Source organism: Eptesicus fuscus, chromosome 7, assembly GCF_027574615.1.
Source record: "Eptesicus fuscus isolate TK198812 chromosome 7, DD_ASM_mEF_20220401, whole genome shotgun sequence".
NCBI lineage: Eukaryota > Metazoa > Chordata > Mammalia > Chiroptera > Vespertilionidae > Eptesicus > Eptesicus fuscus.
In genome coordinates this window covers 106,234,285-106,261,085 of record NC_072479.1, presented here as the reverse complement: position 1 = coordinate 106,261,085, position 26,801 = coordinate 106,234,285, and the positions used below count along the sequence as shown (strand labels likewise).

General features: G+C 48.4%; 1 protein-coding gene across 5 annotated transcripts in view; it reads right to left on the bottom strand.

Annotated features, from left to right (window-relative positions):
- Positions 1–26,801, bottom strand: part of ATXN10 (ataxin 10) — a 127,822-nt gene that overhangs the window by 74,185 nt on the left and 26,836 nt on the right. For all 5 annotated transcript variants that reach the window (XR_008556684.1, XR_008556685.1, XM_054719634.1 and 2 more), the window contains exons 4-8: positions 18,644–18,740; positions 17,030–17,188; positions 9,969–10,049; positions 6,415–6,580; positions 86–191 (exon numbers count right to left, since the gene is read on the bottom strand). Coding sequence is in view for 3 of the 5 variants with exons in the window: in XM_054719634.1 (XP_054575609.1) it covers positions 86–191; positions 6,415–6,580; positions 9,969–10,049; positions 17,030–17,188; positions 18,644–18,740 (609 nt within the window). In the remaining 2 variants the exon portion in view is untranslated. The remainder of the gene's footprint in view (positions 1–85; positions 192–6,414; positions 6,581–9,968; positions 10,050–17,029; positions 17,189–18,643; positions 18,741–26,801) is intronic.

The following is a 26,801-nucleotide window of genomic DNA, read 5'->3' as shown; positions in this document are numbered from 1 at the left end:
ACAGACCCGTGTTTGAACTTACATTACAGTATGAAAAGTGAGAGATTTCTCGATTAAAAACAGCAGCGTGCGCCGGCTCACTCACCAACGGCTCTCTCCAGCAAGCCAGGGTAGCCCTGCAGGTAGCCGAGCAGGTCGGTGCTGGCGGTCATCTCACACAGGACGTCAAGGAGCCGAATTGTAGCGAGGGCCTCGTGAGAAGAGAAGGAAACACGTTTTAAATCAGGCTAAGAGATCTGACTGCTTTAAATGCTGTGCGAGAATCAACTATCACAGTAGGTACTGAAGAGTCAGTGCTTCTCACACATCGAAAGAGAGAAACAACAATCAAAACCAGAACAGAAGCATCAGAAACGGACGGGAACAACCGGCCGCGCTAGCAGACACCGCCATCGAGATGCAAGATCGTGTGTCTTATTGGAGCAAAGACCCAGAGCAGCTCTCATCCAAGCAAAAATACCTTCCAGCAGTGGAATGACTGTTCAAAATTACTAGCTATGCACATAACATTTATGCAGATCCTTTCTTTTTAAAGCGTTCCCAGCAAGCAAGTTCTACTTTACAGATACAAATACACCATGAACTACATTAATTTCTTGTCCACAGGAATCCTATAAAATGCTGTGGTGGAAAGAGCACTGGCAACAAGAATCTGCATTATTTCTGGATAAATATAGACCTATATACAATATCTTGGTAAGCTGGAAAATATATTATTTGGAAATGCTAGTTCACTTAGCTACTGAAGAGTTATTACCAAATAGACTACATGCCCAAGAAAATGCCAACTACCAATGACATGGTACTAGGGAGTCAAAATAAAATCTTTTTTAAAGAATATATAATTTTCTATTGATTTCAGAGAGGAAGGGAGAGGGAGAGATAGAAACATCAATGGTGAGAAAGACTCATTAATTAGCTGCCTCCTACATGCCCTATACTAGGGATCAAGCCGGCAACCCAGGCATGTGCCCTGACCAGGAATCGAACCACGACTCCTGGTTCATAGGTCCATGTTCAACCACTGAGCCACACCAACTGGGACAAAATAAAATCTTAAAATGCAATTTTTGTATAGATTTTGAACCTCATTTTTAAAGTATACATTAGTTGGCAAAATGTGGTAGATGCTATAAATTTAGGTCATAAAGATAACACTCTTCAAAAGCAAAATAAATGTCTTCCCTTTGTTAATTCTAATTGCATTTACTACTCTGTAATTCGGAGATTTAAAATACTATTTGTGTTGCAATCTCAAAATACTATTTGTGTTGCAATCTTAAAATACTATTTGTGTTGCAATCTAAACAGCAAGAAATAACACCCATTTTTAATGCCTTGCGTTTTAATTTTATTTCATAGCTTCAATTGCTAGTTAAAAAGTTAGGGGGAAATATTTAGATAAGAAGTCTGACATTACACCACGTTTAAAAGACTCCAGCAGATCCATTAACTGCACGGCTTCAGCTCCCTCTTTGTTAAGTGGGTAGGTGCCCACACTGTCATCTCCCAATACCCTTTCTCCTTCAAGAAATGGCTGCCTGCTGCTGGGTGCGGGCAGATTCATTCAGGGTGCAATACCGGGTGTAAGATACCCAGGACATCTGCAATACCAGGTGGCAGAGGCGCTAACTGAAACTACTAGGATCAGGTCAGGAGAAACCAGAAGCGACCCGAGAGGCCCTGGCAGCAAGCACGCATTAGAACATCGGGAAGAACCACGCTGCCGATGACGGAGAACAAATCAAGTGGGTCTAAAGCCATCTATATATATAAAAGCCCAGCGACCTGAACTGTGGAACAACCACAAAGACCGGAACGACTGGTGGCTATGACGTGCACTGCAGCAGCCAACCAGCCTGATCCAGACCCCGATCGGCCCCCAACCCCAGCTGGCCCTGCCCCTGATCGGCCCCCAACACCCCGATCAGGGACAGGGCCGGACGGCCAACTGCCCACAGCCCCTCCCCCACAACCAGCTTGGCCCAATGGGCCCCGGTCGGGGTGGGCTGGTGCATGAATTTGTGCACCAGGCCCCTAGTGACTGCATAATAATGAAAACAAAACAAGGCACTTGTCATCTCGGGATGGCATCACAAAACCAGCTCCTTACTCTGAATATTAGTAATCAAGGAGAGGAAACAAAATGTATCTTGTACACTAGTCACCTACTCGCTGATTAGGGGGAGATATCTTCAGAAAGTACTATAGCTAACAAATGAAAAGTGAGTGCTATTTCACAGCCCCGAACAACCGATGGACCTAGGTAATAATCATTAACACCTGCGAGCATCACAAAAGCGACAACCAGACATTAAGAGCCTCCTGATGAATGAACGGGTCACCAACGATGAAACATGACTAAAAAAAATCACAACAAAAAACGAACCGGGATCTGAATAAGCATTTGGAACTAATGATCATTCACAAGAAATTCAAGGACCAGAAGGCCACGTTAAACACCACCGTGGAGATCCACTCATCCAAATCCAAACTGCAGAAAACGCCACCGGTCACACAGCCAATTCTTCAACCAACAACGAGCACAGGAAAAAGAAGGAAGAGGGATGGGGCGGGGTAACCTGCACAGGAAAGGAGATTTGAGACCTACCAACCAACTGCAATGTATGATGGCCCTTATTTGTTCCCCATTCAAAGACATAAATTTGGGGGAAGTAGACAACGGGGATAACGTAAGTACTGTTTGATACTAAAATTTAAAAATTTTAAATGTGCTCATTTACTTCACTTATGTGTGAAGACTCCTTATCTTTTAGAGATACATATTCAATTAACTGATGACCCGGGCCAGTTGCTCGGTGGTTAGAGCGTCGGCCCAAGAACCAAAGGGTCTCGGGTTCAATTCCTGGCTAAGGGCATGTACCTCGGAAGTATGCAAAAATATACCAAAAGACAGAAACAGGTATATTAACGACATAATCTAAGACTATTTTTATAAAGGAAGAGATATGGATAAAATCTCAGGATCTTAAAGCCGAACGAATACATAAATTAAAAGCCAGATGCTATAAAAATGATGGCTTCATTCTGGTTTTTCAGACATAGTATTATGAGCAGTTACTGGTTATCTTGTCCTTGAATATCACTGATGGGTAAAGGCAGTGGTGTGCTGGGAAACTGGCCGATTCCCACGCTACAGATACTCCACGAAGGCCGCTTTCAAGCTACCCATCAGCCACAAACGCCTGCCCCTCAGGCATCGGTGGCGGCCACACCAGCACACCGGGTATTAAACACTGAGGCAAGGGGTCTTGTTAACAACGACCATAGCTCTTTAAACTTGTGAGTGAAAGGGTAACGTATATACACTAATATGCACAAGTCATGCGTGTATATGGATCAATGAATTATCAAAAAGTAAACTACTGGGGCTTTTCAAAAGAAAACTGTCTACAACTTTCTATCACTTAACACGTTAAGCACCATGTCAATCACCGTGACTGACACTATACTTTCCGTCCGGAAGACAACACAGGCCGGGCGCTTACCGTGTTAATATGTAATAATTTCTCCCACTTTAGAGAAAAACCTCTTTGGAGGAAAAATGTAAAACGTCCTAAATATAGTTACACCAGGTCACTGATTACAATACTGAACTCATCTATACCACAAATGTAAGAGCCAGGAAAACCTTTAAAGCTGAGCTTTAACAAGCACTAACCTCACCTCCCTTCTGTCCTGGAGATTCCTTCTAACCTCCTCGCTCAGCTCGCTGCTCCTCCTGCTGGAAACGCGCAGCTCTGCCTCCGGGAAGGCCAGGCAGGCCCGTGAGCGAGGGCCTCCTCTCCCGTCCCAGCCAATGGCACCGCACATTCGGGCTTTCTCAGCGGGACCGAACGGGCCGGCACGAACGTCAGCAGCCACGTGGCCCCGAGGAAAGCCCACGCACCGAGAGCGAGCGCACCCCTCTCTGCGGCAGGAGCCTCGGGAACACGCCCTGCACTTGGGGCCGGAGCTCGCAGGCTCACAGGCTCGGTCTCCAGAAGCTACGGAGCAGTGACACAGCCCTTCCATCTGGAGGGAGCGGACGGTCCGCCAAGGGCAGCCCCTCGTCCATTCGCCAGTGAGTCCCTCTCTATTCACCGTCCTATCGGCGTGGAAGGGACCGTGACTGTGTTTCTGAGCTTGGGGATTAAATCAATTCACTGAGGCAGAAGTTCCATGCAGAAGACATGCTCTTGCGTCTCCGGTGCAGAGCTGTGGGCATGTCCACAGCTACGTACAACTCTTCCATCGCCCATGACGTTCCTGTGAGCCCCTGCAGCCCCCGCACCTGTCCCCCACCAGCCGCCAGCGGGAAGCGGTGGGATCAGAGCGCGCCCCCGGCCCGCCTGGCTTCCTCCGTCGCTGCGTGAGGCTCCCCTCGTTCCTGTCTCAGAAATGCATTTCTTTGGGCCGCTGAGCAGAATTCCAGAGAAAAACCACCCCAACTTCAAGACCAAAGGGAAAAAGAAACAGATAAAAATAGAGAATTCTGAAGTGGAGAGGAGGGAACCAGAATGAAGTAAGCTAGCTAAGCAACGGAAGGACCGGAAGGACGCAGGGCGAGGCCTGGGAGAGAGAAATGCCGGACGGAGCCAGCCAGGGAGGCGCGTGAACAGGAATCTCCTGCGGGGCCAGACACTCTGGAAGGCAATTCACCAACGTGCACCCAGTTTAAAGCGGGGTAAACCCCCGCCCGGCAGGCCGCTGTGCCTGGGGCCGCGCCCGGTTAAGGAGCAGGGAGGTGTACGAGGCGCTGCTGCGGAGACACAGCCTATACCCGCCTCACAACCAACGCACACACGGCCCCTCGGCGTCCACTCCCTTAGCGGGACAAGTAAATGCGGATAATTCTTTACTGAGAGCGCTACACTGGCGCTTAAAAAGCCATTAACCAAGTACTGTTCGTTCATTCAGAAAGTATTTGCTAAATGCCCGCTATGTACACAGCACTACAAACTTAGTCAAAACTTCCGTGCGCGAGGAGCTTACATTCAGAAGGAACAACAGGAATTTACAAAAAGATGGCACAGAATCATTTCATTTTGTATGTTTGTGTGTGCACATGTGTACATATGCATGTGTCTATTTGATGTTATCTGCCTAGATAAATATATTAACTAGAATTGTTGTCATTAACTCTGAATGGTTGTGAATAAGGATATTGTTTTCCTTTATCTGTATTTTCTTAACTGTTCTAAAATAAGGATACAGTCTTAGTCTATTTAACCTGCTCTAACAAAAACAGCATGATCTATCTATGTATAAAAGGCTAAGTGACCGTCCGACCGGCTGGGACCTATAATGTGCACTGACCACCAGGGGACAGACACTCAACGCAGGAGCTGCCGAGCTGCGGTGACTTGGCAGTGGCAGTTCTCGGGTGACGTACCCCGGGAACCAGAGAGGAGGGAGCCCGATTCCTCTCGGGACCGCGTGATTCCACCTTCAGCCGTGGGTTATGTTGTTGCTGGGGCACTGTCGGCCCCGAATCTGGTTTACTGCACACTTGTGTTTGCGTCCCACACCCTGTACGACAGCAACTTTGCGGAGTGCCCTCTTGCACTCCGAGACCCCTCGGGGGATGTCGGAGGAGAGCTGGTTTTGGCCCGATTCCCGTGGGCCAGGCCAAGGGACCCCACCTGCCGGAGGGACCCCGCTCACTCCGCAGACAACCTTCAAGCCGCCCCAGGTGAGGCCGACTGGGAGGGACCTCGGGAGGTTGGCTCCAGGGCGTGTCCGGCCCATCTTGCCCAGTCCTGCCCCGCCGGCCACCACCTAGGACCGCCTGCATTAGTCCCTGCACTGGAGCCAGCGCCGTGAGCCGGAAGAGCCAAGCGTGAGTTTTCTTTTTCTCCTCCAACCCCTCCCCCAGACCCCCCTTCCCCACGCAGACGCCCTTCAAGCCTCTGCGCTGCTCCAGGAATTTAATTCATTTCCTTTCAATGTGCACGAATCCGTGCACTGGGCCACTAGTATGGCTTATAAACAAGGGAAGTTTATTTCTCGCAGTCCTGGAGATTGTATGTCCAAGATCAGGTGCTGGCGTGGCTGGTTTGGGGAGGAAGTCTTGCGGGTTGCAGGCTGCCGGCTTCTTGCTATGCCCTCACGTGGTGGGAGGGGCGAGGGATCTTTCTGGGCACTAACCCTATTCATAAGGGCTCCATCATGACCTGATCACGTGCCAAAAGCCCCACCTCCTAACACTATCAACTCTGTCATTAGGTTTCCAACATGTGAAGGGGGAGGAGAGCCATTCTGGCTACTGCGATATTACGCAATCTCTTTTAAAAGCTTGTGTGTGGAAAAATAAAATAAAATAAAATAAAATAAAATAAAATAAAATAAAATAAAAGCTTGTGGAAGACTTCGCATCGAGGACCCCGTGGAGGGGCAAGTCTGGCTTCTCACCTCGTCGTCGTCATGCTGCCCGGCCGTCAGCTTCAGCACCACCCTGCACTGGTCCACGAAGGTGCTGGCGATGAGCTCGGCGTGGCCCAGGAGCGCAGGCGTGTCATCCTTGGTCAGAGGCTCCTCGCCCGCCATCTTGGCTATGAGAACGTCCAGGAGGGTGACCCTGTGAAGCAAAGACTTTACAGGAACACGCAATACTGGGAGGCCACCGCGCTGAGAACATGAGAGACCACTGTCAGAACATTTTACTCTTTAACTCCGTACTTTGCTTACAGTGTCTAGCTGGGGAAACAAGGTTTGTGAATAAAATTAACCCTCAACAATCATCTGTTTTTAAAAAATCTTGATTTCTTTGATATGGTGAGGCTACAGAAAGAAGCCCCTTTTCTATCGTTACTTGGAGCACTAAAGTAATTCACACTCCAGAAATGCTGCCAGTTTGCTAATACACCAACAATAACAACAACAGCAAAGTTAAATGGGCAACACGCACTACTTATTTCTTTTATTTTTTCAGGAAATGTACACTTAATCATTCTCTTGAGTGATCAGAACTATAAAACCAACATTCACTACTTACTAGAGCAAAGCGCTTCCCACCCATTTTCTCGCTCGGTGCACACAGAGATGGGAGGAGGTGCCCGCCTCACGCCGCGGGGGGTGAGAGGCTCGCGCAGGCTCCGTGCCCAGGGCCACCCTCCCGAGAGCCACGGCAGGACCGGTCTCCGCTCCGGGGTCGGGTGCCTTAGCTGCTCATTTTACTGTCTTTCTTGGGAAGGTTGGCTTTTTTGTTGGTTTCATCATTTTAGTTTACAAAAACATAAATCTGAAACCCAACCTATGCCATTTTTTACATCAGTATTTAAATTATCAATAAATATTTTTATTCAACAACCTTTTTCCTTTTCGTAGAAAAAACAAAGCATACACAGGGCAATCTATCCAGCATAAACCAAGTACGTTCCTCAAAACCCTCTTCTGGCCTGGGATTGTGTGTACAGTCTTTCCTTCTACACCGGAAAGGGGCCCCGCTCCTTTAACCCGAAGGGGTCAAATGTGTCACAAAGTGTGTGGCTGATGAACCTGCTTCCACGTGTGTCTACGTGCCACTCAGAGGGCATGAGGAACAAAGGGACAAATCTCGCGCCAGAATACTTATGGTTGATGTTTCTTGAAAACAAAGTTCGCAGCAGCTAGAAATCTGGCTGAGGCCGTATAACTACGTGTAGTATGAACCACAAGACCCACCTCCAGCAAAACCTATCTCCCAGTGGGACAGAGGGTGAGGCTGTGAGGTCTTCCTTCATTCACTGAACTACCATCGGCTGTCTGGTCATGATGTCTAAACCACCATGCCTCACACATCAGCGTTAGAGAAATACATGGTATTCAGGAGACATAAGCCACCGATGAGAGAATGATTATCTTGTCGTCAAGGTATTCACTTCCAATGTGCTCGTACAGAGTACTGCTGGGTGTCCTTTACGTTTTCACATACAGCACCAGTTACCCTAGCCCAGGGCCTTCCGGAGGCAGCACAGGGCAGTGTTATTAAGACCGACTCCAGAGCCAGGCTGCCGTCCCCTGCAGTGAGGCCGGGACAAGCCACTAACCTCTCTCCCTGCGTGTGTGCACCTGCCACGCAGGACAGCAGGCGTGCCGGCCTCCGAGGCTGACAGTGACCGAGCTGCCCCGGTGGTGCTTGGGACAGGGCCTGACTCACCTAACAGGGGCTGCGGACAAATTCGTAGGAGAAAAAGCTGTAAGTGCTTTCCCTGATCATGTGTTCGTAGTAAAAGCAAGACTACCCATAATGCCACGTACAGAAGAGGGGAGGGTGGCTCTTAGTGGCATTTGTAGACTTAGGATGTGGCCATTAGATGCTAAATTTCTGACACAGCTTCTTGTATAAAACAAGCATTTTGAAAAGAGCAAGGTCTCCTCCTGAACACCACTCCCATCTCGCTGTGCCTGGAAGGCTGTAACGTGGTGTCGGCCGCAGTGGCCAACGCGACCTGGAGAGTGGAGGCGGCGCCGCGGATACCAGGGCTCTCGCACCCTAACCAGCTGCTGAGAACCCTTTCGTGAGTAAGAAAGCTCCCTCGGTCGCTCATGCTTTCATTCAAAAACCCGAGTTCTGCACCCGTTCTGTGCCGGGCGACGTGGATGTCGCAGAAGAGGAAAGATCAACCCTCCCGCACACACTCGTAGCGGGAGCGCCAGGCAGCTGCAGGCAGGCCCGGGGCCCGGCCCGCTGCCGGACAGGCCATGCAGGGGGACCCGGCCCAGTGCCTGCGAAGTTGTGTGAGGAGGTGACGGCCCTTCTCCCCGGGAAGGGAGTGCAGGAGGCGGAGGCGGAGAGAACGCCTGAGCAGAAAACTTACATGAAGGAGGGAAGCAGCGGCTACAACTGTTTTATAAATAAAATGGAAACTGTTTAGTCTGTCATCCTCACTTGCTTAGATAATGATTAGTTGAAAAACAGATCACTTGATAGCAATGCAGAAAATACAAACGTGAATATTAAATCACAATTAAACTATGTATTCATGTACTCGTGTGTTCCTTACTGCAAAGCAATGAGTAATTTCTAGCAGTGCTCATCAAGTTACTTAATTTAGGTTAAAAAAAAACTACAAATAATTCTCTTTCAGGAATAAACATACATATGTGGCAGTAGCAGGGGTCATGGATTTATAAACATGGCATTTAAACTCACTTTATAAGCATGAACTTTTCTTTTTTGTTAAAGACATTAAAGAAAAATCACTACTTAACACGACTACAAAGGAGTGCATAAAGCTTAACGTTAGACCCAAACACACAGGCAAAAGTTCAAAACCACAGCGAGTATAAAAATTGTGACTACAATCAAGAGTAACATTTTTAAAGTTTTTAACCATTATATCAGTTTCTGATCATCAGATTTCTGAGTAAGTTTTATTTTCCTAAGACAACATTTCCAATAAGGTTTGGAAAAACACATCCTATTGGAATGGAAAGAGAACTGTGAATCATTGTGTTTAATCCTCTAATTTTATAGGTCAGGAAACTGAATCCAAACACGATAAAAACCTGACCACAGTCACACACAGGATTTCTCCGGCCAGGCCGGCAGGGAGATCGCAGCCGGGCACCCCCTTCCTGGGTCTGAATTACCTACCGGCAACTGCCCCCTGGGAGAGTATATCCCAAACTACCCTGGCAGTGAGGTGGGCAAATGCGCGCCCTTCGCACACACAGCGGCACCATCTAGCTGCGTGAATTACTAGGATGAAATCAGGGCGCAAGCACAACCTCTGGCCCTGACATCTTTGAACATGGCTTCCCTGGACAATGGCGCCAACCTGGCTTCGGCAGCCCGCGCTAACCACTGCCTGTTGTGGCTGAGCTGTAATGTTAACCAGCCAATTTAAAACCATTACTGACACAGAAACATGTATTTAGAGATTTTGTGCCAACTAAGAAACCACACAGTTTTTCAGTCATGTGTACAGGATACCCTATATGGAATGCTAACTACTCAAAACCGCACTGGTTTTTGGGGTTACCTTTCTTGATTGCTCATTTTGGCATACATGGCTTTCACCAATTCCGGACTTTTCAGAAAATGGTCTGTAATAATCAAGAACCTAAGAGAAAAGGAGAAAAAAGTTTGGTTACTAAAAACATAGTCAAACAGACATGGCCTTATCAACCTGATAGGCGTATCTTACACATAAAAGCACTCCTTTTCATTGAATTCCTGACTAGCTGTAATCTTAAAATGTTTTCAGAGGTTCACATACTATTTTCTATTAGCAGCTAAAGGAAAATTAAAGCTCTCAAAATATTTCTCTCCAGTTTTATTTCTGAGACATTTACTGAAACGATTGCGCTTTACCCAGCTGGGAGAAGGGGGCTGCTACCGCATTTGTCTGAGCTGAGAAGGAAAAACACTCCACTGGAGTTCAAACAGCAGAACGGAATTTAGCTACAAGCTCAGGAATAAGCAGAAAACACTTTAACTGTTTTAGTCAGAAGCTTAGTGTTAACATGAACCAAGAAGTAGAACATCCTACTGTTTCTATGGGAGCAGATGCCAGCCACACAGCAGTGAACACCGGCTGCATTCTCTCCTCTGGAGGCTCTCCAGTTACCGCGAAAACACCCTCCCTGTCAGGCAGCCGCATCCCGACTCAGAGCTCACCTGTGCGCCGCCCCGGGCACAGATTAGAAGCACATTCCTCAAACTGCCGGTGACAGCTCAGAGGCGAGGGCTCACGGATGGGTTCTGATCGTCTTTACCAGAGGGCATCTGAAGACTTCAGAGCTAAGAACACACTGTGTATCCCGAGTCCAGAGTAACCCAGTGGCTATTAAACAGTCAATACATTTACAGTCATAGCTCATCCAATTACTTCTTCACAAATGAAAGGATGGCTTTCGGAATGGTGACAGGATGAAGCACATTAGCTACCACAACACGCCGTCACTTCACATAAAAACGAAACCGAAACACCCCCTCTCCTCCCCACAGTCCACACAGCAACGGGATGGATGCTCTGGCAGCAGCTCCAAAATGGTCGTTTCAGTGGCTGTCAATTATGCAGAAGTTTTTACGTGGCAGATGCTTAGATTATTTTTCTAAATATAATACATCCACTCTCCTCTCCAGGGTGCTGCATAAATTCTCAATTTTCAGTCAAAATTCACTGCATTTACTTTCTGACCAAATACCGGCTCCAGAGAAACCACAGGTGAAAACTTTCACAACAAAGAGAGCCAATCACGCTCCGTATTTGCTAAGTTACACACTTTAATTTGTGATTAACTTTTCTGCAGAACTATTTCTGTAAATTCAGAAATGTGGTGGGAGTTCTGTAAGAGGGAGGCAGGGTCCCCCTAATCTACAACCCAGAACGTGCGAGGACATCTAGAGACTGTTAGGAACACGCAAGTGGTACTCCAAGTCCAGGCAGAGTAGGACAAACCACCGCGGGGGCGGGTCAAAAACACATCCTATCCGCCAGGCAGAGGTCAGAGCGGAAGGGGCACCGAGAAATGCATCTTTATTTCCCAAAAAGAAGCAGCTAGAAATGGGACCCTGTCCGCACTCCTGAATTCTCCCCTCAGTTCCGCTGCAGGCGCTTTGGGGGCCTGTTTTCCCTCGGGGGCCAGCTGGAGGCAGAGCTGGTTTAACAGGGAAGTTCCTCATTTAAATGTCATTACAGAACACCAGTTCACAAAGCGAGTTGTTGACGGCAAAGCGCTGACCACGACTTTACAAGTGTCCACCCTGGCTAACAGCCCACGCGCATGAAGTATGTGACCAACTCCAAAGGGATGAACCACGATCCGCACCTCGGTGCTGGTGACACCGGTAGAAGCCGGCAGAGGCCAGCTGCCCATCAGGGGGCACAGGGAAGGGACCATGGACAGTGACTCTGTCACTGGGAAGCAGCGTTTGAGGGAATTTTCTAAAAATGGGAGCCACTTGTCGCCATTTCCATACACAAGTCTACAATGTCAAAGCTTAATTGTAACATAAATAAAATCCATCTCATTGACTGCAAAAAGCCTAGGAAATGTCTCACAGCTCCCTGGTTGGATGGAGACTCTGACTGAACACGCTCTGAAAACCAAGGCCACCCCCTGCTTGCTCTGAGGTCCGGACCTCCGCCCACAGCGGCTGCACAGCAACCTGGCGAAGCGGCCAGCAGCGCGCAAACAGCCCCCTCTCCGGCCGGCGGCCTTTCGGGGCGCCCGGAAGCGCCCACACACAGCCATCCGTCAGCCCGACGGCCCGGGGCGCTCCCCCCGCAGCAGTGACCCCGTCTGACAGCCTGACACCCTGGGTGCGAGTGCGGCCGGGCCGGCCAGGGAACGGCCGTGCTTACACACGCGTGTTTCTGCCCCTTCCCTGCCGCCTCCCGGGAGAAGCAGACACTTCAGTGGCAGAGAGCTGGGCCCCGGCCTCAGTCCTGACCACGGGCAGCGCCACTGGACACGGCCCACCCTCTCAGCTCCGTGTCCTGCTTCCCCAGCTTCTAGTAATGACATCAGAGTGCAACCCCAACCCAGGAAGAGAAATCAAACTTCTCACTTGGAAAGCAGCACGGACAATGGAAATGACTCACTCATTCGTCAGCCATTGACGGAGTCCGTGTAGCTGCCGCCCCTTTCCCCTAGAATCCCTCTCACCGTCTTCAAATAACAGAAACTCTCCCTTTCAAGAAGACCCCCCACCTGCCGGCGGGGCTCAGGCACGCAGCTCCGAAAGCTCCCCGCAGTGAACACGGGACCCTGGCCCGGACAAAGGCCGCCCCCATAGGACAGGAGCCCGGAAGGCCACTCGCTCACCTCCCCCAGCCCTGCGGGCTGACCTTCTCCTGCGGAGTACCTCTTCGATCCCCAACTTCTCATCTCCTCACCTCCTAAAGGGCTCCAACGTGCACAAAAACATGTGCACACAAAACATCCCAAGTTGCATTCCACACGCAACTCCAGGTCAGAGCTGCGTGCAGACACCCCGAGAAGCACCCCAGACTCCGGGGCAGAGTCAACGGCGGTCCGCACTCGCGCCCTGCAGCCCTGGCCCTCCCGCAGCGCCTGAGCTCCGCCGGCCCAGGCTCCGGGCAGGCCGGCACGGACCTCTGGGAGCAGACAAGCCTGAGGCCACTGGAGGCCAAGGACACCACCGTCACCCAACTCCTTCCACAGACACGACAGCGGGTGCTTCTCCCTCAGGGCCTGGCGCTGGCTATCGGAGACCCTGGGGCCAAGTCTCCGCCCCTCGGTCTGCGCGGTAGCATGGAAGCGGCCAGAGACAACAAAGACACGCTCATGAGTACAGCTGTGTGCTGACAGAGATTGATAAAAGCAGGCCTGCCACGCCACGCAGGGGAGGAGCACGCCACGCAGGGGAGGAGCACGCCACGCAGGGGAGGAGCACGCCACGCAGAGGAGGAGCACAGAAGGGAGGGCAGCTGTCAAGATTCAGGAGAGAACAAACTCGGGCAATTCACAGAAAAGCAGCGAGCGCAGCGGGAAGTAAGGAGCAGGGCGATAAAGCTCAGCCAGGAGCCAGGACATGGCATTGCTTCCACCGGGCCCCGTGGTGCCGGGGAAGGCCCACGGGGCCTCCTTAAGCCAGCGAGCGGCGAGTCTGCAGCACCTCCGCAGCGCCGTGCGGCTGGGCGCGGAAAGGTCTGCCTCCGGGAGGTGCTGCCGAGGGGAGGGTGTGAGCAGGAGACCCGGGAGCACGGCTGGCAGACGGGGCTGCTGCGTGCAGCGGGGACAGGAAGAGAAGCGAGACCAGCGCTCAGGTTCGGGCGAGCGGGTCGGGCCTCAGCACGAGGTGCAAGGTGAGGTGGTCACGGAACCAGTGAAGACGGGGAGCAGTGGCAGGCTCCGAGGGAGGAACTGAGGTCTCCCCGAGTGTGAGACACCGGCTACAAGCACGCAGGGGAAGGTGCACACAGGTCTGGAGCTCTGGCCAGAGATCAAGGCCAGCCACATACGTTTGGAAATCATCAACTTAGAAAGGAAACTTAAGCTGTGATACTGGGGAAGGTCACCGGGGATGAGCAATGACAGAGAAGGGGCTGAAGACGGGCCACGGGCCATGCCCTCCTCGGGCCGAAACAGAACAGGCGCTCGCCACGCAGGCGGCCACGGTGCCTGAGAGAAAGCAGCGCCGAAGGAAGAGCAGACACAGCGCCCAGCACTCCGGGTCTGGCAGCCCCGCACCCACTGCGCCCACACGTCCGGTGACTCCAGGGCGGTCCGTGTAGAGGCGGTGAGTTCTCTCTGCACATGTGTGTCTGAGCTGGGCTGCGGCACTTCGGACTCAGAAGCCTCAAGACGAGGCTCATGCCTGTCACATGCCCGGTGTCATCCTGTTGAGGTTGCAAGAACCAACAACGCTCCATCTTGCCATAAGGTGCTCACAGCCTCACAGACAGAGGCACACGCTATGAGATGTGAGGGCGCAGGAGAACAGAAGAGGGGAGCAGAGTCAAACCACAACGGGGAGATAATTACATTCATCTCCCCAATCGCTTTATAGCGAAGGAAATAGTGAAATTTATATCCGAAAGGCAAGAAACATCCCTAGAGCAAAGGAGATAGCAATCTGGGAGTGAAACTTTGTCATGCAAAATAAATCAACTAGATAACCCAAATATGACCCAAAAGCAATCCTCCGCTCACGGTTATAAATTCATGTTTGTAGTGACACCGTGGGTTCAACAGAAAGAGAAGGTTTGTTCTGAAAGCGGCCGAAACCGAAAGAGCTCATCACTCACCTTTCAACTCGGGCCTCCTCCCGAAACTCTCCTTACAGCGCCCGACACTCAGCAAGTGTGAGCCCTACACGAACCTGCTTGAGTCTCGGGGCTCTCATCTGTCCTTGGTGGCAAAAGACACTCCCCGGATGGCAGTGACAGGGCAAGACCCCGACACACTGCGCCCCCAGCACAGGGCCGCACAGGGCCGCCCAGGCTCTCCGCTCCGCCATGCCACGCCGACCCCACCCACTAGCCCCGCACATTGGGTGGGCTGTCAGGCCCAGATAGATTCAAATGCCAAACTTCCAGCCTTGGACTGATTCACCCCGGGCTGTAAGAGCATGAACACATCCTTCCCACCAACAAACAGGAGAAACCGGCACTGCTAGGAGGACACCATCCCAATAATTCAGCCGAGCAGCGCCAAAGCCTTCTTCGCCGACGCTCTCCTGTGTGACCCAACACAAGAGCCGAAGTTACGGAAAGCTTACATCTGTCCCTTTCCAGGAAGATACTAAGCCTATGAGTTCTAACGCCATGTCCTTTCAGCTCACTATAAAATACTGCTCTCAATATTTTAACATTAGGTATAATTTCAATACAACAATAACATTCATACTAAAAGAGGCCAAAACTGGGCAAGTTCATGCCTGTGGAATGCTCTCGCACGCTGCGAGGTGGGAGGACAAAAAGTAGTTTTTTCTCTTAATATTCAGGGCTGGGCTCAGTTAGCAGTGAAAGGAACGGTTTTGTTGGCCATCTCTGGATATTTGTGGCCCGTTTTTGTTTGCCAAATAGAGCGTTCTGCTCACGTCAGTCAAGCCGACTGCAGAGACAGTTAACTACTGGCCCTCCTGCTTCCTGTCTAAACCCCGCTAGTGACCTTTCAGAACTTTAATGTGAACTGTCCCGAAGTAGATCTTATTCTGCCATTTACGATCTTTTGCCCTTTATTCCACGCTGCTAACAAATTACAGATGGTTAAAATACAGATCCGCCCTGGCCGGTGGGGCTCAATTGGTTGAGTGTCGTCCCATGCACCGAGAGGTCGCTGGTTTGATTCCGGCCATGCCGGGGTTGCAGGCTCCATCTTCCATGGGAGCACGTAGGAGGGCAGCCGATCCATATTTCTCTCTCTCTCCCTCTCCCTTCCTCTCTAAAATCAATAAAAACATATTGAAAATATTTACATAAAATATAGATCCAAGATACTTAACAGATGAAACAGAATTAGACTATAGAAAATGTCCCTTAATAACCTGACTAATGATTCACCTGTCATGTAAAAACACTTGCATTACTGAGGGAGGTTTTTGAAGTCAAGCACAATAACAATTATTTTTGTACCAACTTCTGTTTGTGTGCAAGTGATAATTCAAATAAAATAAATGCCCATACATATAAGTTATTTTAAAATTATGTATACCTTCAATAGAACAGTAACGTTCATACTAAAAGAGGCCAAAACTGGGAAAGTTCATGCCTGTGAAATGCAAGTGGGATTACTGGCAGCTCGAGGCTCCCGACCCAAGACAAACTGATCCACTATGTGGAAAACAGATTTTAGAGAAAACAGGAAGACACTGATAAAGAAAAACAAGATGTCTGATGAGGTTATAATGATGAAAGAGTCAAGTCCTCAGAAGACATAGCAGTTACAGACTTATATGGACCGACCAACAGACTGAATAAGCGAAGCAAACCCCGACAGAACTGAAGGGAGAAACAGCAACCCGCTGTCAATAATGAGTAACTAGCCGGCGGACGTCAGGGCACAGCAGACGTGACCGCCACTGTAAACCACCAGACCTGACAGAGAGCACACCACTCTCCATCAGAAACAGGCCGCACGCTCTTCCCAAAACACGGAGCATCCTCCATGACAGACCCGGTGCTGGGCCATGTATTAAACCAGAATGAAGAGACACCAAGTGTGCTCACCAACCACAAGCATGACCCGACAGTGAGTCTCTCACCTACACGATGCCCACAGGGCCCTGACTGGCCTCTAACCTTTACGGGGCGCCTACTGCAGCCACAACCGCCTGACCCACACGCTCCGCAGTGGCTGCGCGTGTGCACGCGGCGCTGTTTCACACACTGAGTGCCCTCGCCCTCCTCACCCCTTAGAAACGTCTCACCCTTCGAGGACCCGCTCAAACCTCACTTCCCCTCTCACAAGGCCTCCAGGGGCTGCTGAGAAACTTCTCTTCTGTTGTCAACATGTGTCGTTTTAACTTACTGTCCAATCATTATCATTCAAATTTCTACTTAAAATCTCTATTAGGAGCGTGATCTGTCAGAATGTTCTTAAGCAATCTCATTCCTAAGATGATACTCACGGCCATTCTGATTCGGGCTGCTTTTGGTGAGTTCCTATGACATCGATTGCAATATTGAGGTTTTCTTCCAGTTCCTTCATTCTTTCAGAGTTAAGGCATGTGAACAGAATCATTGAACAGTAGGCAACGATTTTTTTGTCTGGGTGATTTAAGCAAGACCTTCCAAATAAAGAAATGAAAGTGTTAGCCCAATTTAACAACATGATAAAATATGATTGTAGCAAATAAATAATAATAATCCCAATAACAAATTCAGTACATACTGAATTTTTAAGAATTCAATAAAGAATTACAACACTTTGAAACAAGTACATTATTTATTGCAAAAAAGGCAAATATAAAATTAGTCACAACGTAAGTACCCATGAATAGTCATAAAGGACACACTGTTTAAGGGGAAGGTGGTCCACGGGCAAGAAATAAAATGTGGAGTCCAGAGCCTCACTGTAAGTCCTGGCTCACCCGCCCGTGATCTTAGGAAGGCCTCAATTTCGCTCTCGTCAATTACGTCATGGGTCATGCATGTGGCAGAATTTTATTTTTTCATTTAAACTTCCTAATACTCTTCTGGAGAAGTTATTAGCGTTATACTTCTGTAACGTGAGTCCCACAATTCTTTCCTTCCACCTAAGCTCAATTATTATTAATCATACAGATAACAGGTATATATGCCTTCAACTCTACTTATCTTTGACTGACAGTTATACTCAGGGCACGAGAAGGAACTGAGGATTATCTGATGCAAACACCATAACTTGACAAGTGGTCCAGAAAAATGTACGCAGCCAGGGAAGAATTTAGGCAGCGAGGGGGTTATGTTTATCAGCACTGAGCTCCAGTCCCCTCGTCTGCCCAAACATGGACAGCAACGTGCCCCCGGGCTGGGCACAGAACAGGGAGCAGGTGCAGAAATGCCCCGCTCGGGTACGGACAGCAGCTGTCCCGCTTCCATGCTGCCACGCCGAAGTCACCGCACTCAGCGGCAACACAGCCAGGATGAGGAACCAGGCCTCGACCCCCAGCAGTGCTTTCCTTCCCTCCCCGCCCCAGCACGTGCTCCCCTTTGTACGCCATGTTCCCATGTTATGAACTAACAGAGCTGCTCACACAAAGCAGAAGATCACCAAGAGAAGGACCCCGAACCTCGCTGGGGAGCGGGTCGGAATCCACGCTGAGGTTCTCCACACCGGCCAGCCCTGTGCGCGCACACAGGAAGTGCTCAGGACACACATGAATGATTAACCACTGCCCACAACTCAGTGTTTTATGGCTTTTCCTTATAAATTACAGGGTCCGCTAGGGACAATATTTCTCATTTTAACCCAAACTTTTAATTTCTTAAAGTGAAACTGACATACAACAAAAGACACAAATCAAAAATCAATACATTTTAGACATGAATCAATACACCTATTCAACTACCCGATGAGGAGGCAGAACATCGCCGAACCCCAGCAGACTGGCTCGGGCCCTCTCTCAGCTGGTACTGAACCCAAACCACTACCCTCATTTCTATGAGCAAAGGTTCGTTTTTCCTGTTTTTGAGCTTCATGTAAATGGAATGATATAACCACAATTTTCTCAGAAATTAGAAAAACTCAGCAATATACTCACAGGAAGAGTTCCGGGAAAGCGTGCACCCACACGATAGCCTGGGAATCTTCATTCCGTGAGGCAATATTGCCTAAGAACTGCAGGCCACAGCGAAAAGCTGAGAATTTATGAGTAAAAAAGATGTATGATTTTTAAAAATTTTAACATAATGAATAAATTCATCTGAATAAGAAATATTCCCAACGTTTTTAAAAACAGGAAGTTTCTGTTAGCTTCCTTTAACTATAAAGATCTCTGGCCACAGGAAACTGCATATAACATTAACATTAAATGCCTCAGCAAAACAATTGCTCTACAAAGTTAACTAACTTCTTGAAAAGATTATAAATGTAAACACATACACCTGTAATTAAATTAACTATGGGATATGTGCTCCAATTTTTAAAAAGTTACTCTTAGACTAGAGTTTTTATAAAGCATGGTAAAAAAAAAAAAAAGATATACTAGACAAATACCATCCTAAAGAACATCATAGACCATATGAAATCAGACATAATAAACCTTAAGGCTAATGCTTAAGGCAAAAGGCATTACTGAAGATTTTTGTAAAGTCATTTCAGAATGAGTTAAATTCACCAGGAAGATATAACAATTTTAAATTGGAATGACCTAATAACATGGCCTCAAATATATAACTAAAAGAAAAATTGACAAAGTATAAAAAGAAAAATCCACAATTAAATTGGGCAATTATAATACAAACAAAAACATCAGTATGTTTAAAAGAACTGAATATGACTTATTGACAACCTTGCTGATGAGTTTAGAATATTTTATCAAATAAAAGTGCAAAATGCTGCACAAAGTCTAGAATGCTGCCGAGAGTGCTGGTGAGGGCGGGCGAGCAGGGACTCCTCAGTGCTGGGGAGAATGCACACGGCGCGGCCGCTTGGGGAGACAGTTTGGTTTCTTACAAAACTACACGTGCTCTCAGCATGCGATCCAGCAAGCATGCTCCTCGGCATTTACCTAAGGAACTGAAAGCTTCTGTCCACACAAACCTGCACACCCATGTGTAACTGCCCAAACTGGGAAGCAGCCAAGGGTCCTGCAGTGGGTGACCTGACGAACGATGTTCCATCCAGACAGGGGAACAGTATGCAGAGCTAAAAGGAATGAGCTACCAGGCCGTGAAAAGACAGAGGAAACTTCACTGCACGTGACTCTGTGACGAAGCCCATCGGAGGAGGCTGCATCGTGTATGTTTCCAACTGCACCAAGTTCCAGAAAAGGCAAAACGATGGAGACGGTGAAATGATCAGCAGTTGCCAGGGGCTAGGGGAGGGAGGGAGGAGTAGGTGGAACATAGAGGATTTCAGGGCAGTGACACTGTACTTTATCACACTACTAGAGGCCCGGTGCACAAAATTCGTGCACGGGGGGCGGGGGAAGAGATCCCCTCAGCCCAACCTGCACACTCTCCAATCTGGGACCCCTTGGGGGATGTCCGACTGCCGGTTTAGGGCCGATCCCGGGGATCAGGCCTAAACCGGCAGTCAGACATCCCTCTCACAATCCTGGACCACTGGCTCCTAATCGCTCACCTGCCTGCCTGCCTGGTCGCCCCTAACTGCCCCCCCTTACTGGCCTGATCGCCCCTCACTGCCTCTGCATACCAGCCTGATCACCACTAACTGCCCCCCCCCTTACCAACTTGGTTGCCCCTAACTGCCCCCCGCTGCCAGCCAGGTCGCCTGCAAATGCCCCCTCCCCGCCGACCTAGTCACCCCTTACTGCCCCCCCCCCCCCCCCCCCGCTGCTGCCGGCCTGGTTGCCCCGAACTACTCCCGCCTGCCAGCCTGGTCACCCCCAACTGCCCCCCCCCACTAACCTAGTCACCCCTCACTGCCCTCCCTGCCAGCCTGGTCACCCCCAACTGCACCCCCCACAGCCGGCCTGGTCGCCCCTAACTACCCGCCCCCCGGCAGCCTGGTCGCATCTTACTGCCCGCCCCCCCACCCACCCGCTTGCCTGGCTATCCCCAACTGCACCTCCCGCCCCCATTGGCCTGGTTACCCCAAACTATCCCCCCTGCTGGCCTGGTCACCTCCAACTGCGCCTCCTGCCGGCCCGGTCACCCCTCATGGCCCACCCGCCCACCTGGTCACCCCAGGCAGCCTGCTGTTCAGTTGTTTGGTCGTCCCTCACTAACCCCCCTGCCAGCCTGGTTGTGAACAGCCATCTTGTGAGGGTGTGATGGTCAATTTGCATATTACTTCTTTATTATATAGGACAGCGGTAGGTACATGTCATGACACATTTGTCCCCACCCACAGAATGTACCTCACCCAGAGTGAACCAAAAGTAAACCACGGACTCCAGACTCCGGGGGACATGCTATGTCGGTGGAGGCTCATCAATTGTAACAAATGAACGACGCTGGTGCCAGAGGTTGGTGGGAAAGGCTGTGCAAGTGTGGGGGCAAGAAACACATGAGAAATCTCTGTACCTTCTCGATTCTGCTGTGAACCTAAAACTGCTCTGAAAAATAAACTTTATTTAAAAAAAGAAAGAATAACAGTAAATAAAACTATTTAGTGACACACAACTTTTAGTGTGAACCTGCACAAGTTACCTAACTTTAGTCAGATGCCATGTCCTCATCAGCGAGTGGTGCTCACAGGATGTACTTTGCAGAGCTGCCGTAAGGATGAGCTGGGAGCTCACCAAGTGCTGAGCGTGTAGTAGGGAGCACACTGAATGCTCACCTGGCCACCCTCTCTACCAGCACATAATATGCACGTGATAAACGGCTTAAAAAGTCAGATTTACAAAATTCAATTAAAACGTGTCTGGGTCTATAGTCAGACTCTCAATGGAACCCTTGAGTACTTAATGTGTAAATCCTTATAAGAATCTTACTATTGAGACAGATATGTTTATACTCATTAGAGAGCACGAGAAACCAAGACCCCCACAAGTTATCAGTAACTTGACCAAGTCACACAATTAAGTATAAAGAATCACAATTCTGGATGAACCCCTGTGATTGGAGCAACCCAATATGGTCTGAGTGTTACCTCAAGCTTATCAGAAGCTCCTAACTACTTGGTAGTTACATATGAATTTAATTAGTAAAAAGGGAGTTTAAAAGTCTGCAGCATATGTAGTCTTCCCAAGGATATTTGCCTGCTGTCAGACAGTATTTCACCATATAACAGAGGAAATGACAACCTCAACAAATGTAAAGAACTAATATATGACTAATGCTCACTGTATACTAAAAATAAAGCCCCCAAATGATTAAAACACCCCATAGTTTAAAACTAAGAGATATGGTTCTAAATAACCCATAGGGACAAAAGAGAAATCACAATGCAAATAAAATATTTCAAAATGAATGTTAACAAAAATACTACACACTAAAACTTTTGAGATGCAACTAAAATGGAACAGAGGGAAATTTGTAGCTTTAAAATGCACATACTGGGAAAGATAAGCAATGAAAATAAATGAGCTAAATAAGCATTCTTTTCCAGAAACTAGAAAATAGCAAAATAACACCCCAAAATGAAGAAAATTAAAGATGCAGAGCAAGAAATTACTAAAATTGAAAACAATAAAAAAGAAGAGAATATCAACAAACCCAAAACTGACTTCATCAAGAAGCTCAATGCTGATCAACCTTTGGGAAGATTGGTCAAGAGAGAGAAAGGACACAGATAACAAAGAAAACTTCTCAGAGATGAAAAGGAGGATACTGCTATAGATCTTGCAACATAAAAAAAAAGAAAACCATAAGATATTACAAATAATATCTGAATATCACCTTAAATAATATTATGCCAAAGTATTTGAAAATGTAAGTAAAATAACCAAAACCCGAGAGTAAAACTAACAAAAACTGACTCTGTAAAAAATTCCGTAAAATATTCAGGAAAAACCTGAAGAGTCCTCTAACCATTAAGGAAATTGAATCAGTAGTCAAATATTTTCCCAAAAAGAAAACCCCAGACCAGATTGTGGCCAGTTCACATTCAAGGAGAGAGTAATTGCAGTTCACACAGCTCTTCAGAGAACTCTTACAGAAAGAGGGCGGAGACTCCCCCGCCAGCGTTCTGCGGCCAGCGTAACCGACCCATCAGCACAAGGACGGCGTCAAGAAGGGAACGAACACCCCTGGCCCGCAACAAGCCGCTAACCGAAGGGCTCCAGGAACACGTCACATGACGGAGTTAAATGTGCACCTGCCTGGAAAGCTGCTTTAACGTTAGAAATCCACATTTATAACTGACCATGTTAACTCTAAAGGTCAAAGTCATCTGATCATCTCAAACACTGCAGGAAACAGACGTGATGAAATTTAACACCTCTCGTAATTAAAACAAACCAAACAGACTCCTAGTCACCGAAGAGCAGAAGGGGCCTCTTTAGCCTAAACACAAGCATCAACAGGAGCCACGCCCACGGCACAGCGAACCGCCGGCTGCAGACCGAGGGGCTCCTGGCGGGGGAGCGAGCCCACAGCCGCTGTCCCGGTCCCGGTCCCCTCAGCGGGCCGGAATCTGTCAGCGAGACGGCGGCGGGAGGCCCACGGAGCCGTCACTCCGCCCGGATGGAAGTCCTGTCTAATCGACACAGAAAACGTTACAGCAGGACTGAGGAGGCATGATGCGTGTTCACAGATTACAGGACTAGAGATGACATGCAATTCCAGGCTGCATCACAACAGGGTGTGTGTGTGTGTGTGTGTGTGTGTGTGTGTGTGTAACTCCACACACCGGAAGATGTGTGTGTCCGTGTGTGTGTGTGTGTGTGTATGTATGTATGTGTGTGTGTGTAACCACACACCGGAAGATGTGTGTCCGTGTGTGTGTGTGTAATCTGACGATACGATTTCAGGGTCTGTGTGATGACACAAAGGGCCAAGCGCAGCTGAGGTGCCGTTCATACCACGAGAGAGTTTGTTTTCACGGAACAGGAGGCCGTGGGTGAGAGCGTGGCCCCGGGGCAGGAGGAGAGACAGCGATAGGACAGAATGGACCAGGAAGACGCACCTACGCTGACGTGTGACTAACCAGGGATGTGACAGCAGGGAACGGAGTAAGAGACAGTCTTTTCAAAGTGACACTGGGACAACTGGGCATCAAACCAAAGAATGGAAAGAGGTGTTCACACAACACAGAACATTCCATTCCATGTACTAACCTACATGCAAAAAAGTCCAAATAGAAAGGTTTTAAAAACAATAACTCTGTTAAGAAAGATTTTAAAACCAAACATAAAATAATATCCATAAAGGAAAATATTAAGACTATATTATATTAATAGACTACATCAAACTAAAGAACATTTTTTCCTTAAGACACCACAAAACACAACAAAGAAAACTAAGCCTAAAACAGGAAGAGAAATGACCACAGAGCTGAGGCAGCTTCATGCACAGAGCGCAGTAGAAGAGCTCTCAGAAGTCAGCCAAAAAGACAAGAACTCCAGTAGAAACATAGGCCCCAAAGCCAAGAACTCAAAAACACTTAGAAAAGTAGGACAGCCGACACACAACACACGTGACCAGTGCTCACCCGGGGAAAGCATGAGTCCCACCACGTCCCCACCGGAGGGGAAGGAGTCAGGAAACCCCGCGGGGCCGTGAGCATGTGATGCCACAGGAGCGCAAGGCGCTGCACGGGCTCTGCACCCCAGCTTCCAGGAGCCTGCTCCCCAGACTGCGTGCGCCGGATTTCTGAGTGGAAACCAGGTACCAGGGCCTCCCGGCTCCGAATAATCCCTCCAGTGCCTGCTCTGCAAGAGAAAAGCGGGCCCTTCAGCGTCTCCACTGGCCGGGCCCGGCCAGCGGCCGCCTGAGTGCGTCCCGGCGATAAGCTCCTGCGCGGCTGACAGCCGGCCCTGTCAACACCACGACCGTCCCAGGAGCGCTTTAAAGCACGGCCGAGTGGGGTCCCTCCCTGCACCCGACAACTTACAGAAAGGGAGGTAGTAAGATTCTCCCCCTTCACACAAGAGGAGACCGAAGTTCAAGGGGTCACGGACTCGCTCAGGACGTGAAGTTGTTAGTGGTGGCAATACAGTTGGCAAAACAGCGGTGCGCTTCGTGGGGACAGGAGCTGAGGCTGATCGGGGAAGGCCAAGGCCACCAGAGGATCGGAGTCGAAAGATTCTGCTCCATTAAAGGAACTCCCCCGGGCATCAACCAGGAGACAGCGTCCAGGGCGGTGAACTTCAAAGCCCTTAAGCTTTCTAGATCTCTGCTTTGCTAGAAGAGAGAAGCTGGCCTGCCAAGCCAGCCCCAGAGCCGCCGTCCTCTGACCTTGGACTTTCCCAGGTCGGAGCCTGGGCCTTCCCTTCAACCCCTGTTGCCTAAACCCTGGCTGAGCACCTGGCTGCTGGCTCCAACCCTCCACGGCAGAGCCGCTGACATGATGAAAGGCGAGGTGAGTAACATGCCACACTATTCACACTCAGACTCACCCAACAACTGGGGTTCAAAGAGAATTGCAAAACCGTGGCCAAAAATCAAAACACTGACATGTAAAAAGTGTACCATGAAAACGATGAGCCAAAACCTCGAAGCTGCATTAACTTCCTATTACTACCTCAAACAGGGTGCAGGGTACAGAGCTGCACACACACCCCTGCCCATCCCTACAGGTCCTGGAAATGACTGGAAAACAAGTGTTTGTTTAATGTAGTCTGCATAATGATGACTATTTTTCTTTCGACTTTTGGGAATTGTTTGAAATTACTGTACAATAAAATTATAAAATGCTTATAATAAAAAACCTCTTCATTTTTAACCTTAAGATAAGTCATAACTTAAATGACATATTCCTACTGAGTATTTCAGAATATTAACACTCCAACTTTGTGGAAGTGAGCACATTAAATAGGGCAACAACGCAAGCTGGTCCGAAAGCCAGCTGACCCAACAAGTCGCCAGGAACTGGAACTGAGCATGTGAATCAGGACTCAGTTCCGGGAAGGCAAGGTTTAAAGATGGCCCGAAACAGAGCAGAAAACTCCAGACACGGACAAATGACAGTTTACTTTTACCAAACAGCTTATCAAGTGATCTTTATGTAAATACTGCAAATGTTACCAAGTCCCTCAAAAATCCCAACATTATTTTTACAGATTAGAAAAGAATAAAAGCCAAAAATAACACCAATAACTCAATTAAAATAACTCATGCTTGTGTTTACACAAAATTTGATGAGCATAATATATTCGTCACACCACTGTAATTATTCTCTGAAAATAATACTCTAAATATTATTTTGACAATGTAATTATAGTTCTTACCTCAAAAGTGGTTACAAAACTGGCACAGATACCCTGCTAAAATTCTACCAAGCATACGGTTCTCACAGAGAAATAGTCAAAAAACAGTGTAAGAACTTTATTAGGAGCCAGAACGCCTTTTAAAAGATTTGCATCAGGTTTGAACTAACACACTATAAATACTGTTAAAGCTTCATTGTTGAATGCAAACTTCATTCTTGAATGAAATTACCTGAAATAAAGTTCAGTGATACTGGTAGCTGCCTTTCTCAGGAAGGTGCGAGAACACTTAGCCTGCTTTCCTCCTTGCCTCTAGTAGCCTTGCAACTCGGCCTACAAGCGTAAGTTGTCTACTTGAAATGGATACAACTTCAACATTAAAGACCTAAAACAACACATGTTCATACTCACAGACTGGAAGACACTGTCATTAACATGGCAGTTCTCCCCAGAAGGACTATAAACTCCACACCATTTCTAGTATCCATAATATATAATAACTCCTATAATTTGACAAGAAAAAGGCAAACAACCCAATAAAAACTGGGCCAAGGACTCGAATAGACATTTCCCCAAAGAAGATTGACAACCAACAAGCACATAAGATATTCCACATCATTAATCTTAGAGAAATGCACATCACAACTACAATGAGAGACCGTTTCATACCCACCAGCATGATTATAACCTAAAGAAAAGAAAAGAAATGTTGGCCAGGATGTGGAGAAACTGGAACCTTGAACATCGTTGGAGAAAATGTAAAATGGCTCAGCTGCTGTAGAAAAGTCTGGCAGTTCCTTAAAAATCCTATATAATAAAAGCCTAATATGCAAATTGACCGAACAGCAGAATGACCAGCTGCTATCATGCGCACTGACCACCAGGGGGCAGGCACTCAACACAGGAGCTACCCCCAGCC